The 16,746-nt window shown below is 47.4% G+C and overlaps 1 protein-coding gene across 1 annotated transcript in view; it reads right to left on the bottom strand.

The window, feature by feature from the left end:
• Positions 1 to 1,625: 1,625 nt before the first annotated feature.
• Positions 1,626 to 16,746, bottom strand: part of F5 (coagulation factor V) — a 110,793-nt gene continuing 95,672 nt past the window's right edge. Inside the window, exons 24-26 of the mRNA XM_082244471.1 lie at positions 16,000 to 16,151; positions 13,352 to 13,534; positions 1,626 to 1,810 (exon numbers count right to left, since the gene is read on the bottom strand). Of these exons, the coding sequence (XP_082100597.1) occupies positions 1,667 to 1,810; positions 13,352 to 13,534; positions 16,000 to 16,151 (479 nt within the window). The 3' untranslated portion in view covers positions 1,626 to 1,666. The remainder of the gene's footprint in view (positions 1,811 to 13,351; positions 13,535 to 15,999; positions 16,152 to 16,746) is intronic.

The raw sequence follows: 16,746 nt of genomic DNA, 5'->3' as shown, positions 1-16,746 counted from the left end.
TACAGACAGATTTTACTGTTGTGGGTTTAGTAAAACTTTAGGGGAGTGCGGGATAACACACATTGGTTTATTGTAATTCTCACAAATGCCCAGGTGTTTCTCCTGCCCTGGAATTTCACAGCTTCAAGAATTGTGATAGGTAGTTATGAAATCAGATACAACATTGGTGTCCCTTGAAAGCCTGAAGGTGCCTCTTGGCTTTTTGGCTCCTCTATGCATCTCAGCAGAGAAAAAGACTGTGGTATCCACATACTTTGGAGGAGTTAAAAATGTGTTTTGAGGTGTAATTTTAGGTATGCCCATGCTGTTAGAAATAACTTTCCAAAAAAGGATCATTTTGAGGGTATTTGTATTGTCCTAGCATTTTAGGGCTTCAAGAAATGAGATACACTCTACAGTAGACTATACTGACTGAATAATATACACCGATTTGGGTTATTTTTTTTTTTACCAAAGAAATGTTGCAAAATACATTTTGGTTTACATTTATTAGGAAAGATTATTTATTTTCAAAGTTGTATAGCAGAAACTAAGGGTAACATTTTTTTTTTATCTTTCAGTCTTTTTATTTTATATATAAAAAAAAAACCACAGAGGTGTATAAGTATCACCAAAAGAAAGCTCTGTCTTTTTTTTAACTTTCAGTCTTTTTTTATTTTATATATAAAAATAAAACACAGAGGTGTATAAGTATCACCAAAAGAAAGCTCTATCTGTAAAAAAAAAAAAACAATATAAAATTCATTTGGATACAGTTTTTGCCAGAGTAATATCACATTGCTGAAAACTAAAAAATGGCTTGGACAAGAAGGGGATTTCACATGCCAGTCTTCAAGTTGTTAAGGGATTTGTACATTTTAATACTTCACTTTAAGCACTATTAAAACAGCTACTCTCTGTATGATAAAAAATAAAAATAATTTTTTGCACTGGTACAGTGCCTATAGGGTAGCGCTTAGCTCCTCAAGCCCTTTCATAGCCCCTTGCCTTTTGGCCTCAAAAATGAGCAGAACTTATTTTAAAGATTCAGCTCCCATTTACTTCAGTAGGGTTCGCACTAACGTTCAGATCTTTAGCGCAGTTTGGCGAACCTCACGTGAACTGAACCCAGGTAATTTAGGCTCATAGAAAGCAGTAATAGATAAGCTGAAATATTTATCCATCTCACACTAAATACTAAACCCAGCTACCTTCAATGGTGGCCACATGTATAAAGGTGTAGGAACCTGGTCACATGGTCTCTGATGAAGAAGGGAATTAGCTCATTTAAACTCAAATCTTCCCCTTCAGCAGAGATCACATGACTAAATGCCTAGGCCTTTAGTACCCACACTGAAGGCAGTTTTGGATTTTCTTTCGGAATGATATCATGACCCTGTTTACTCTTTTTTCCCCTCTCAGCAAGGCTGTTCATATTGCATTATGTTAAAATTTGAGCAGAAGTTTATTTTAATAGATTATATTTTCAGTAACAGAAATAAGCAGTTTTATAAAAACAATGATATCACAAAAACTATTTTCATAAATAAAAAAACTTTTAAAAAAGAATACGTCAAATGGTAACATTTGTTTGAATATACAGACCACAAATTAACAAGGCAAATGTGTCTCTGGGTAGTTACACAAAAAACTTTCAATATATATGCGGAACACTGCAATGATGACTTTAAATATCACAACCATGGAGTTCCAGCCTCATGACGATGCTTTGATTCCAACTTTTTGGAATAATCTTTAGGAAACGTGAAAATATTGGAGGGTTGAAATTATTTTTAGCATATCCTGCGCTGTTGTTGTTTCCTCTGAATATCTAAAATAAATAGTACAGGAAAATGCCTCTTTTTAGTAAAATAATACACTTTTATGTGATTTTATAACTACAAATCCAATGATAACAAAATCTGGAAAATCACAAATATAAACTGTTTTTATTTAAAAGAGGACCAAAGTCAACATCTAGTTCCATAGTTCACTCTGTCTTGCATTCCTGATAGGTGTAAATTACATGTTACAGATGCAGACACATAAATATTTAACTTGTCTGGTCTACTCCGCATCATGCAGACATTTTGGTGAGATTTACTAAAACTGGACTGTGCAAAATCTAGTGCAGCTTTGCATGCAAACCAATCAGCTTCTAGGTTTAAGGGCTGGTTCACACTGGTGCGATGGAAGGCATCACATGTGATTCGCACCGCATTGCTATGCAAATCAGATGCGATGTATATGCAATGCAAATTCAGCCATACAGAGTGTATGTCTGAATTTGCGTCGAATTTGGGCCGAAGTCGTGCAGGACCCTTTTTTTGGTCCGCATACCCATGCGATCCGATTCCTGTCCGAATTGACAGTTGGCACTGCGATAGGCAAACTAATCTGGGGGTGTCATTAACTTTGTATTGACACTCCCAGCAGTTCGCATATGGCAGTGTGAACTGCCTGTGAGTCGGGTGCAATGCTGAAACCCGCAGTGGATTCACAGGGTTCCCGCATTGCACCAGTAGGAGCCGGCCCTTATTGTCAAAGTTTAGTTGAACAAGCTAAAGTTAGTCACTGATTGGCTAACATGCACAGCTGCACCAAAATAAATGTCATTTTATGAACTAAAACCACATACACTGTTAGAAATATATATAGAGGGAGCAAAGTATGTGACTAAAGAAATCGTCAATCTGGCTTTCTCTTACGTCCTCCGACAGTCGCCGCCACTTCATATTCATCACTAATGGGGGTTATTGACCTTTGCTCCGCAGGAGTAGCTAGACAACAAAATTTATTATTATCAAAGCTTTTAGCATATCCCACCCCTAGGGGGTGGTCCCCTCAGTCAATACCTCCCTGCTTCCTGCATTCCCAACTCAGTTTCTAATGCCTAGCTTAGGAGTAGGCTGGCTGTTCCTGTGCTGGGGCTCTCAGTCTCAGCCTCTATTCTCTTTTTGATTTTATTTTGAGTCTTTTTCTCTTTCTTTTACTTAGCTGTTAATTTTCAGCATTAGTTAGTTTTCTTCGGATGAAGATGATCGTGCGGAGCTGGGTCTCAGTCTGGCCGCCCTGGATCCCAGGGCTCTGGCCAGGGGCTTCCCAGCCTGCCATCGAGCGTTCAGCTCAGGTTTCCCTGGCATATTGAACGACCCATCCCTGTTCGCTGCAGGGATGCTATCTGTGAGGTGGCTACCTCACTGGACGCCATTGCGGTTTCGCACCGCAGTTCCAATGCGTCATGGCTGCCACACTCCCTGTCCTCAGTGCAGCGGTTTGGTCGCTGGAGCAGGCTCCCCACGCCATCCGGACTGGTAAGTGCACCTCTATGTGGGGACCTGTCTATTTGGGTGTCAGTCTGGGACTGTGTGACCCTGCATGTCTGTGTGGCTGCTGAGCTCCCTGTCAGTTCCTGTGTGGACTTGCTGCCTGTGTGTGGGCTGCGAGGGGGGGGGGCTATCCCACTCTGCTGGGTGAATGCATGAAGCAGTCTGGGTTTAGGCATGCTTTGCGGCGATCTCTGCGGCGACCCGCCATTTTTTGCGGCAGAATTGTGGCGGCCGGTCCTGTGTGGTAAGGCGCGGCGTTTTGGCGCCAAACGCCGCCATTTTGGCGGCGATCGATCAGGCCACATGTCGGCGCCATTTTCTATTTGCCTAAGGAATCCTCAGCCGAGCGGCCATGTTTGTGTAGCCTTACATAGGCTTTATAGGGGCGGTCAGTCATTGCATCACTTCCTTTTGCTCTGGGACAGCGATCGGTGGCAGCAGCCTGTGTGATCTCTCCAGGTTTTTACCTTTCCATTTTTCCTGTATTCCTTGCCCATTGTTCTTATCCCTGTGGGGGCCGGTGTATTCAGTGAGTGCGGTGGGCTGCGCTCGCCGCGATCTTAAAGGGGCAGTACTCCTTTTTTCCTAAATATTGCTGGGGCATGGATTCTCAGGATTGCAAGTTTCCTCCCACCTTGGTGGGGGGCCAAGGGGCTGCTGCTTCCCCCGAGGGGGCTGATCTGGCTGCTATTATGGCAAACTTGGCTGCTCAGGTGCAAATGCTGGTGGCTGATCGATCCACAAAACGGCCCAGGTTATCTATTTCCTCTGATTCAGAGGGCGATGGGGCTGCTGTGGCTGGAGTGCCCTTCTCAGGGTCTCACTCATCTCTAGACCTTGTGGGGTCTGAGGGGGAGGCTGAGGTGGAAGGGGTTGATAATTCTCCCCCTGGCTCGTCTGAAGAGCTTGCATTCATGGATGAGTTGGTTGCTTCTATCAAGCAAACGCTGCATTTGCAGGATGAACCATGTCCTCCTGCTTTGATGTCCTCTTATGGGACGCAAAGGAAACGCAAAACATCGCAGGTTTTTCCTTGCTCTACGGAATTTCAGCGCGCGGTTGATGAGCAATGGCGCAATTTAAAGAAGCCTTTTGCTGTGCCGAGTAGGTTCAAACTGCGTTATCCGTTTTCACCCTCCACTGATGAGCGTTGGTGTGTGCCGCCTCAGGTGGATCATGCAGTGGCGATTTTGAATAAATCCACTGCGATCCCCGCTGAGGATACCCCGGTGTTCTGGGACCCTACGGACAGGAGATTGGAGTCCCTGGCCCGTCATGCCTATACGGTTGCTGGTTCTATGCTGAAGCCTATTTTTGCTTCCATTATGGCAGCCCAGGCTATTGCCGATAGGACGCAGGTGCTCAGATGCACCCTGGTGGCTGACTCTGCCTCGCCGACAACTTTGGCTATGGTGGATCAAATTCATCAGGGTGTCATGTATTTGTGTGATGCGGACTTGGATTTAGTCCCTTTGGCTGCATGCCTCGAGTGTGGCGGTATTGAACCGTCGCCTGATATGGCTGAAATGTTGGTCTGTTGACCAATCCTCTCGCAAGACTTTAGCTAATTTGCCCTACGCGGGATCCCGCCTTTTTGGCGAATCTTTGGATACTCTGATAAAGGGAATTTCTGGGGGTAAGAGCACTCTCTTGCCCCAATCTCACAAGAACAAGTTTGTTCATGGTAAGAAGAATACCTCGTTTAGGCCCTCTCAGGGGTCCTTTCGGGCCTTTCCGTCGCACTATAAGGGCAAGCCCTTCAAGGGCCAAGGCTCCCAGAAGAAGCCGTGGACAGGTAAGCAGAAGTCCGGCCAGTCCGGGTCTGCTGCCCATAACAATGCGGCCTGAAGGCACGCCCTCACCCGGTTCTGGGGTGGGGGGACGTTTGCTCTGTTTTCTTCAACCCTGGCTGGACCGCATTCGGGACAGGTGGGTTCAGGAAATCGTTCGATCTGGATACAAGATCGAGTTTCTCTCTCGCCGGCGGGCAGATTTTTTCCCTCCAACCTTCAGCTGACTCCGGAGCGCTTGCAGGATCTGCACCTGGCGGTGCGGGACCTGAGGGCCCAGGGAGTGGTGGTTCCGGTGCCTCATCGGGACAGATTTCGGGGGTTCTATTCCAATCTGTTCACTGTGCCCAGAAAGGAGGGCAAGGTACGTCCGATTTTGGACTTGAAAGCTCTGAACCTCTTTGTGCGGGTTCGCAAGTTCCGCATGGAATCCCTGCGCTCGGTGGTGGCTGCCCTGGTTCCGGGGGAATTCATGGCCTCCATCGATCTGAAGGATGCGTACCTTCACATCCCCATTTTCGAGGGTCACCAGAGGTACCTTCGATTCGCCATTGCGGAGGATCATTACCAATTAGTGGCGTTGCCCTTTGGTCTCGCTTCGGCTCCGCGGGTTTTCACCAAGGTGCTTGCACCGGTTCTGGCTTTATTGAGAGCCCAGGGCATTTCTGTCCTGGGGTATCTGGACGATATCCTGATTCGGTCTGCGACCAGTCAGGGCCTGGTGACCGACCTGTCCATCACGATGCAGACTCTGCAGGAGTTCGGGTGGACGATAAATTTTCCAAAGTCAACTCTGTGTCCGTCGGTTCGTCTTCCCTACCTGGGAATGCTCCTGGACTCTGCTCAAGCGAAGGTCTTCCTGCCGGAAGACAAGCTCCGGACGCTTCAGGACGCAGTCCAGTCCCTCAGGGACAATCAGTGCTCGTCCCTCCGGACGTGTGTGAGGTGTCTGGGTTTGATGGTCTCGGCCTTCGAGGCGATCCCTTTTGCCCAGTTTCACACGCGGGGTCTCCAGGCGGAGATTCTGGCCGAGTGGGACGGGAGACCGCAATCTCTGGATCTACAGATCTCCTTGAGTCATCATACCAGAAGGGATCTTCTGTGGTGGATCCGGTCCCCGGCGGTGTCGGGGGGCAAGTCTTTTCGCCCTTTCTCGTGGACGGTGATCACCACGGATGCCAGCCTGTCGGGCTGGGGTGGTGTTCTGGGTGTTCTGTCCGCCCAGGGAACTTGGTCGGAGGAAGATCCTCCCTTCCGATCAACATTCTGGAATTGCGAGCAATACATCTCTGCCTTCTGCGTTGGACGGACAGGCTTCAAGGCCGTCCGGTTCGGGTGCAGACGGACAATGCCACAGTGGTGGCCTACATCAACCACCAAGGGGGCACCAGGAGTGCCCGAGCGGCTCGGGAAGTAGCCGACATTCTGTCTTGGGCCGAGACGCACGTCCCGGCGATAACGGCGGTTCACATTCCGGGGTTGGAGAACTGGCAGGCGGATTATCTGAGTCGCCAGACCCTGGACCAGGGAGAATGGTCCCTTCACCCGGATGTCTTTCAGTTGCTGTGCGCGAAGTGGGGGTCCCCAGATGTGGACCTGTTCACGTCTTATCTAAACAACAAGGTGAAAAGGTTCGTAGCAAGGACGCGCGATCCTCGGGCAGACGCCTCAGACGCGTTAGTGGCGCCCTGGCGTCAGTATCGTCTGATGTATGCCTTTCCACCAATTCAGCTGCTGTCCACGTTCCTTCACAGGTTGGCCTCGGAACCGCACACGGTGATTCTGGTGGCACCGGACTGGCCTCGCCGGTCTTGGTACACAGACCTTGTGAATCTGTCGGTCGACGCTCCGTGGCGTCTACCTCTTCGAGAGGACCTCCTGTCTCAAGGACCGATATTCCATCCTGCTTTACAGTCGCTGGCTTTAACGGCCTGGCTGTTGAAAGCCAGGTTCTGAAGGATAGGGGTCTCTCCCCTGAGGTCATTCCCACTTTGATCAAGGCCAGGAAGGCCTCTTCGGGGAAGATTTACTACCGTACTTGGAAGGCGTATTTTGCCTGGTGTGAGTCCAGGGGGTATTCCCCTCGCTCATACTCGGTATCGAGAGTGTTGGCTTTCCTTCAAACGGGCGTGGACCAGCGTTTGGCGTTGGCCACGATTAAGGGGCAGATTTCTGCGCTGGCCGTTCTCTTTCAACGCCCCGTGGCGTCTAATACTTTGGTTAGCACCTTTGTTCAAGGGGTGCGACACTTGGCTCCTCCTCGGAGGGATCCTTTACCTCCATGGGATTTGAACCTTGTTCTGTCCGTGTTACAGCATGCTCCATTTGAAAAGATCAGGGAGATCTCGTTGTCTCTGTTGTCCAAGAAAGTTGCCTTTTTGGTGGCGATCACTTCGGCTCGCAGGGTGTCGGAGCTGGCGGCCTTGTCCTGCAGCTCTCCCTACTTGGTGATTCACTTAGATAAGGTGGTCTTATGACCTAACCCTTCTTTTCTTCCGAAGAGGATCTCGGAATTTCACCTCAATGAGGACATTGTCTTGCCTTCGCTTTGCGCGAAGCCTAAGCATCCAAAGGAGGTGGCTTTGCATTCATTGGATGTTGTTCGGGCGATCAGGGTTTACCTGTCATCGACTAAGTCCTTTCGCAAGTCGGATTCTCTATTTGTCCTTCCAGAGGGTCCTCGGAAGGGCATGGCAGCGTCGGCTGCGACCATCGCCAAATGGATCAGACAGACCATTGTGCAAGCCTATGCTTTGAAGGGGAAGATTCCTCCTTTCCCTGTGAAGGCGCACTCTACCAGGTCTCTGAGTACGTCTTGGGCCTATCGTCATCAGGCTTCTGTGGTCCAGGTGTGTAAGGCGGCAACTTGGTCATCAGTTCACACCTTCTCAAAATTCTACAAGGTGGATGTTCAGGCATCGGCGGATGCTTCCTTTGGCCGCAAAGTTCTTAGTGCGGCGGTGCCTTAGGGTCCCTTGTTTTTGGGTCCTTGGCTGTTGGGATGTCTTTATCCCTAGGTTACTTGTTTTCCTGGGTGGTTGCTCCTGTTGAGCAAGTTTTTTTCCTGTTGCCCAGTTGGTTTCCTTCCTTTGGTATGGTTCCTTTTTCTCTGATGTGGGTACTGCGTTGCTGTAGGCGCGGCTGCGTTTTTTCCCACCCCTCATGTCTACACTGCTATGGGACGTCCCCATTAGTGATGAATATGAAGTGGCGGCGACTGTCGTAGGACGTTAGAGAAAACGGAATTTTTGTAAAATCTTACCGTAAAATTCCTTTCTCTGATTCCTCCGACAGTCGCCGCCCCCGCCCCTCTTTGGGGTTTGTTTATGTACTCTACTGCTATGCTACTGAAACTGAGTTGGGAATGCAGGAAGCAGGGAGGTATTGACTGAGGGGACCACCCCCTAGGGGTGGGATATGCTAAAAGCTTTGATATTAATACATTTTGTTGCCTAGCTACTCCTGCGGAGCAAAGGTCAATAACCCCCATTAGTGATGAATATGAAGTGGCGGCGACTGTCGGAGGACTCAGAGAAAGGAATTTTACGGTAAGATTTAACAAAAATTCCGTTTTGCTCACCCGGTGCTTAAAACAAACCCTAAAGATGAAAATTATATAAAGCTGCTGCTATAATAATATAAAATCACAAATCAGGTGTATGAAAACAGATATATAGAACCAATGGCTCAAAACTCCTTCACACACTAGCAGCGCTACAGTCCATAGAAAATGAACATATATATCAACAGTGGCGGCCCGTGCATAGGGGGCGCCAGGGCGCCGCCCCCCCTAAAAAAAGAAAAAAAAAAAAAAAGACAAAATGAACAATAAAGTTTTCAGAAAAAAAAAAATTGCGTTCGCAAACCTCGCCGCCGCCGGCCTATGTGGAGGCTGGGGGTGGGGGGGTGGGGTGGTTACGACCCACAAGAGGCGCCGATTGGCTGCCTTTTGGGGGCGTAACCTGGGCGCAGGGCACATTTCTTGGACACCCCCACTTCGTGGATTCCTGGCTGTGATTGGTCCAGTCTCCAGCCTGGACCAATCATACAGGACATCCTGGGTGACGTCGCATGGGGGCGGTGCGTCAATCACTCACCGTCCCGGCCGTCACCTTCCCGCCCGCCTTCAGAGCCGCTGTCGGTGGAGAAGTCTCTCCGGAGTCCCGTCACCTCTGCAGCAGCAGCAGACGCCAGTGAAGTCGGCCCGGTCCCGGTCGTGAAAGAGCCAGCCCAAGACAAGCAGGTAAGTGATAACTGGAAGCAGCCTCAGTGCCTCCTCTCTCTCCTGTGTGCGCAGGGCCGGCCCTACAATAGGAGCGGAGCGCTCCTAGTTTGAGAAGCGGGGAGCCCAGCCCAGCCCTGGACAGAGTGACCGAATGGGAGTCCGCCGGGACTGGAGGCAGCGGGGAGGAGGAGGGGGGATCTGGGATCAGAGGTGAGCAGGGGACACAGGGCTCATTCTTTCAAGCGGTACGATGTGGGTCAGCTTTCTCACTGAGAGAAGACAGGCAGGAGGAGCGCAGCAACGGTCAGCCTGAAACCCTCCACCTCCTGACCACTGCACCCCTGGCCTATCTATCCTCACCCCCCCCCCCCCCCCCATGCTCACCTTCCTAACTGGGACTGCACGAGCCCCACTACCCACCACTGCCTAATGACCTGATGCTGGAGAGGTTCTCCACTGTCCTGTCTCTCAGCCCACCTCCTGTGATGCTGCCCATCTTCTGTGACGCTGCCCCCCACCTGTCCCTCTGCCCATCTCCTGTACCATGACCTGTGCCATGCCCTTACCATGACCTGTGACATGCCTGTACCATCACCTGTGCCATGACCTGTGCCATGCCTGTACCATGACCTGTGCCATGCCTGTACCATGACCTGTGCCATGCCTGTACCATGACCTGTGCCATGCCCTTACCATGACCTGTGCCATGCCCTTACCATGACCTGTGCCATGCCCTTACCATGACCTGTGCCATGCCTGTACCATCACCTGTGCCATGACCTGTGCCATGCCCTTACCATGACCTGTGCCATGCCCTTACCATGACCTGTGCCATGCCTGTACCATGACCTGTGCCATGCCTATACCATGACCTGTGCCATGCCTATACCATCACCTGTGCCATGCCTATAACATCTCCTGTACCATGACCTGTGCAATGCCTGTACCATGACCTGTGCAATGCCTGTACCATGACCTGTGCCATGCCTGTACCATGACCTGTGCCATGCCTGTACCATGACCTGTGCCATGCCTGTACCATCACCTGTGCCATGCCCTTACCATGACCTGTGCCATGCCCTTACCATGACCTGTGCCATGCCTATAACATCTCCTGTACCATGACCTGTGCCATGCCTGTACCATGACCTGTGCCATGCCCGTACCATGACCTGTGCCATGCCCTTACCATGACCTGTGCCATGCCCTTACCATGACCTGTGCCATGCCTATAACATCTCCTGTACCATGACCTGTGCCATGCCTGTACCATCACCTGTGCCATGCCTGTACCATCACCTGTGCCATGCCTGTACCATCACCTGTGCCATGCCCTTACCATGACCTGTGCCATGCCTATAACATCTCCTGTACCATGACCTGTGACATGCCTATGCCATCACCTGTGCCATGCCTGTACCATGACCTCAAAATCACGCAATTTTTTAGCGCGTTTTTTGCCGCGAAGCAATACCTATTACATTTTTCTTTTTGCGCCCCCCCAAAAATTTTGAGCACCAGCCGCCACTGTATATCAAACAATTGAGGGAAAGTCCATGCATAAAGTCCCAAATGTAAAAGATGCTGGAGATGGTGTATCCTTAAAGGGAACCAGAAAAGACCTCCACCACACCGCTGTGTGCACCCTTAAGTGGGAACACTTACTAGATAAAATCTGCATATGCGCCAAACATATCAGTCAGTGGGATCACCTTTAGTCTCCTCCAACCATCCGCAATTTAAATTCAATGGAACCACCGTAAGGTATCAGACTGTATTCGCCTCACCAACATATGGACCGTTTGCATAGAGAATAATAGAGCAACATAGCGTAATCCAGCAAAAATGTGCCTTTAGTCCCCAAACATTTAACCCTCAATGATTGCACTTACAAATAACATAAAATCGTAAAGCATGATAGATAAAGCCGACAGTCCTACCGCCGTCTCCCGCACACGGTAGAAGTCATTCGCTGACGAAACGCGTCAGGCGTGGTCACGTAATCACGCAGGAAGCCCTCGTCACACGCCGATTCCTCGAGGCTGCGGGTGAACAGGGCTATGTTGCTCTATTATTCTCTAAGTGTTCCCACTTAGAGAATAGAGATGGTGATTGTGCTGGGGGACCCTGAAATGGGTGGATATTGTGCTAGCGAACCCTAAACTGGTTGGGGGGGATAGTGATTGTACTGGGGGTCCCTAAACTGGGGGGAAGTGGTGGAGATTGTGCTGGTGGACCCTAAACTGGGGTGTTGGTGATTGTGCTGGGGGACCCTAAACTGGGGGGATGGTGATTATGCTGCAGGACCCTAAACTGGGGGGATGGTGACTGTGCTACAGGACCCTAAACTGGGGGGATGGTGATTGTGCTGGGGGACAGTGATGTGGGGGTTAGTAATTGTGCTTTATTGTACATTACACACTCCTGCAATGTATACACTATATTGTATATTACAGATTCCTTCACTATTAACACTATATTGTACATTACATACTACTTTACTATATACACTATTGTACATTAAACACTCCTGGACTTGATACACTATATTGTACATTAAAGACTCCTTTATTACACACTCCTGCACTATATACACTATATTGTACATAGCATACTTCTCACCAAATTGTTTATTATCTCAATAGTTGCTGGTAGTTAAGCAGACCAGGAATATTTTAATTAAGTTCTTCTTTAAGGTAGGCTCAGACAAAGTGTTAGCTCTCTGTCTATGTTCCATGTTCACAAATCATATGTAATGGAAAAGTTTTTTTTTTTTTTTGATGATTGTGCTGAGGTTTATACATGTCTGTGATACTCTTGCTTGTGCCACCACAATCTAAGCATTTTTATGTGAACAAAAAGACTTTTGCTTTAATATGCTCCTTTAAACCCCTCCCACACAATTTGGCCACACACACTTTTCGGTGCCGCGTGCAACGCGAGCCGCATTACTAATCTTCTTTCAGTGTCCATTGGTGCCCTATACATTTTACAATCCTAGCAACACAGCTGGAACAACACAAACAATGTCACTGCAGTTAACTAAGCACACAACATTTTTTCTTTTATTGAGCAATGGGGCCCAACCTATGATGTTGCACACAGTTTCGCTGATTTCTTAAATGCCCATGCCTAACCCTGTTTATTTTGCAGCACCCAGTCCCCGCTACCCATTCTATGCATCTTTCCGCATCCAGCCCCTTCCATCTTAAAGTACCCAGTCCAGGGGCGTAACTACAGGGGTTGCAGGGGTTGCAATCGCAACCGGGCCCCATGCTCAAGGGGGCCCATGTGGCTCCCCTGTACACCTGAATAGGAGGGGCAGCATGTAGAGAAATCACTGTCCTCCTTTTTCCTTCTGTAGCTGCAGGAGAAAAATGGAGGAGATTGGTTCCTCTGTACGCTGCCCCCCGCCACTTCTCCTATCCAGTATACTTGTGTTCTGCTGTCTCTGGGCCCCTGTGTGCTCCCCTGTGTGCCCCCTTCTGTGCTGCCCCCCCTTCAGAATTCTCCCTTCCCTCTCCTGCCGGCTGCTGCAGGGGATGTGTCACAGTAGAGAACCCGGAAGGGGTCGGTAAATATGTAATTTACAAGCTCCTTCCTTTTCTGAATGGACAGAGCCATAGTCAGTGACATTGTAAAAAAATTAAATAAAATCATAAAAATAATACAATTAAAATACCAAAAAAAAACTACTCCCCACAGTGGGTGATCTTCCAGGATCGCAAAGGTCACACTTGCGACAGGGCCCTGGCATTCCACCACCGTGGGGAGACCCCAAGATGGCAGGAAGGGGGCCCATTGCAGAACTTGTGAAAGGGTCCCGCTGCGGGACCGTAATAAAGGGCCCCGCAACTAGAGTAAAGGGCCCCAGGGCGCCAGCGGTCCAGGGGGCCCTTCATTGTTTCTTGCACCGGGGCCCTGAAGGTTCTAGTTACGCCTCTGACCCAGTCCCTTCTAGCTTCTTCCATCTTGCAATCTCCAGCCCCCTGTTCTCCCCTCCATCTAGCAGCACCCAGCCTCTATACCTTTTCCATTGAGGTGGAATCATCTATGTAGGTCTTCCAGATCTTTCCATCTTCACTGTAGTGAATACTGTAGGATTGTACATACATTTCACTAGTGAACTGTTTGGCTCCTTGTGTTGTAATAGCAGTAATTTTCTTCATTGAAAGAAAGTCAATCTGTAGCCATTGCTGGTTGTTATTTGACTATATGAAGAAAATAAAAAGCAAGAAAGCACATTTGAATTACCTGCTCAGGTACGTCATACAATATAAAAAGTAATGACTATATTTTGTATGAGAGAGAACTATACATTAGGTGTTATGTTATCTATACACCACGCTATATACTATAAATGAAGACTGGGGGAATGGACATATAAAGATCAACTCTAGACAATAAAAGTAGAAAGTCACTTTCTAATGTTATCTAGTAAACTTAACCAATGTGTTAAAATCACAACGTCCATTCAGTGAAACTTTTTGGTTTCTTCATGCAACCTCAACAGCTTCTTTTAAGAGCAATGCCTGGGCTGGATAGCATCAGCTATTGGACAGCTAAGGCTGGCCATACACTATACAATTTTCTTGTTCAACTATCCTTTAGATTTACCAAAACCATGTAATATAGGGTCAAGCCTAAATACTTTCAATTTGTATGCAATCAGGCAGGCCCTTGCACTACATAGTTTAAGGTAAATCTAAAAGAAATTGAATAAGAAAATTGTATAGTGTATGGCCAGCCTAACAGGTAAGGAAAGGAAGACAGAGCTCAGTCAAAAGCATTGAGTAAAGGAGCAGTCTGCATGGTCACAAGCCATAAAGCAGCAAAGAAAAGCATGCAATCAATAGAGCGTGATTGGGGACTCACATCATCATTGTGATTATACTCTGTCCATCCTGTATTAGCCTTGATTTACACCTAAGAGTTTTGTAGACTGAAGCTCAAACTCCAGAACACTCAACAACTAAAACCCCTGCTTTTAAATTGTGCCTGTTCACATATGAGTATTCAGGCACCTGTATATTGATGCCCTGAGCTCAGAAAGGTACATGAGCTCATTTTAAAGCTGAATAGGGCATTTTTGGCCCCATAGACGTCAATGAGAGCATCTGAACAAGCCTGGAAATTTGTGTTTTTTATGCCCTAAACAACCATCTCCTCATTCTAGTAACTAGCTCGTAGGCAGGTGCAGTCTATTTTCTCCACTGTAGGTGACAATCATCCACGGCCGCAATGTAGATGGCGGAGGAAGTCAAGGAGAACCTAGTTCCTCTATGATTTCCTCAGTCACAAGGTGGCAGCTATCCGATTGGATGCTGGCACCCCATATGACTTTAGTGGCCATCTTTGGTCAGGCAGAGACTATTTAAGATATTTAAGATATTTTAGACCCCCGGTTTGGTGTGCAGTTTGCAGGTGACTAGAGTAGGGACAGAGGTCACCCGTCTAACAGGTATATAGAGTTAGGGAAAGGTTCTGGAGTAGTAGGAAAAGCAGGGATCACTCCAAACCTCTGGAAAGCTTCCCCTTTGGGTATAGACCATCCAGGCCGCATTCTTGTCTATGTGGCAGATGCTGTCGGCATCTCTGAGTCTTCAATCAACTTGTGAGTGTTCCCAGTTGGGTTGCCTCCTCGCCAGGACTGTTGAGTGTTACTGAACCCTTACAATAGCTTCCTGTTATTGCACATTGACTCCATGTGCTTTCTGTCCGCCGCATCACGCTGCATCTACCCACAAGCTTTTTATCGGCTAAAACAAACACGTTCAAGCCTTAATATGTCTGAATACGTCTGAAAAGAACGTGCAAAAACAGAATTAGTCCAAAATCAGTAGTAAATGCTTACCCTTGGATGTGAATGCAGTCTTAAGCCGGCATAGACAGTTCGAATCTTCAGCAGGAACCGGCCGAGATTTGAACCATGTAGAGGCAGGCTGAATGTGCCCAAGTTGATCGATCAACTTGAGTACAACCAGCCTGCCAGAATTTACATTTGATTATTGCGAGCAGCTATTATAGCTATTATAGCCGCTAGCAATAATCACTGTGTTCTCCCCGGCAGAAGCGAATTCACCTGTCAACACTGTCTGCAGGAAAGAAATTAGCTTTGCCTATGGCCAGCCTTTTTGGCAAGAACTTAGACTAATACAACTTTAAAACAGGAAATGGTTATCTCAGAACTCCTGAATAATAGCAAAGCAACACAACTTACAGCAACACCTGTATGAAAACCCAAGGCATTGGGCATATAGGCTGTTTTCATTCATGGCAATAAAGAATTAATTTTTAGATTTAGCCTAAATATATTTTTATCAGGATTCTATTTAGTAAACAGAAGTAAAATCAAATATAATTCTAACACTTTTCCATGCCATCAAAAACTAAAAAAAAAAGTGACATGTATTCTGGCTTTGATCATTTTTACAGAAACTAGAACAGAGACATTCAAAACAAGCATAACAGTACAGTATATATCAAATAGTTTCTGACTCCTGACTGATGATTACCTGATTCAATTATTTTCACTTGTTATGTCACTTGCAAAAATCCTATTATTAGTAATTATCATACAGTGAAAGTCTAACTCCAGCCTTCCATAAGGCTAAACATACTGGCATAGAGTCTGTACAGTATTGTGGTAATGATTTTAACAATAATTATAATATACCTTTGCTTGCCAAGCATTAACAGATCCAGCTTTATTGAGGCGTGCCAGAGATGGAACCCATGGTGATGTGTACCAAGAAGTTTTGTATGAGGAAGCTGTTATTTGTTCATCCTTGATGCTTAAATTCTCCATGCCTAGGGGAGCTGAGCATCCTGGAAAGAACAGTACACCATATCAAAATGCACAATTTCACCAGTAAAACTAACTAATATAATATGTCTTATTAAAACTGAATCCCCCCCTTGCCGCACCTGCATGCCCTTTTTTAAAAGAGCTGGACACAGGGAGAACTGTCAATGAAGGTAGAAGTGCTCTGGGGTCTCAGCTCACCGTCTGCAATGATCACTATACATTAAAGGGATAGTACAGGCAACCACACTAAGTCTACATTTCCACTATTGCGACTTGTCATGTGCCTTTGGACACACAATGTCACATGAAAAGTCACAGCCCATTGATTTCAATGGCACCCGTTCCCATCTATGCAACTTTGAAAAGGTACCTGCACTACTTTGATGCAACTTTTGATGCGACTTTGTTACAGAGAGTGTAAAGTTGGATCAAGGCTGCACTCAAAGTCGCACTCTAGCCTAGTGGCTAAGTTTCCACTAGTTCAACTCTTAAGTTATGCGATTTAGAGTGTGGTTTTGAGTGCAGCTTTGATCCAGCTTTACACTCTCTGAATCAAAGTTGCATTAAAGTAGTGCAGGCACCTTTTCAAAGTTGCTGATTTTCAAAGTGGCATAG

Source organism: Pelophylax lessonae (assembly GCF_965119305.1).
Source record: "Pelophylax lessonae genome assembly, chromosome: 2".
Taxonomy (NCBI): Eukaryota; Metazoa; Chordata; class Amphibia; order Anura; family Ranidae; genus Pelophylax; species Pelophylax lessonae.
The sequence above is the reverse complement of the archived record's forward strand: the minus strand, read 5'-3'. Positions and strand labels throughout refer to the sequence as shown.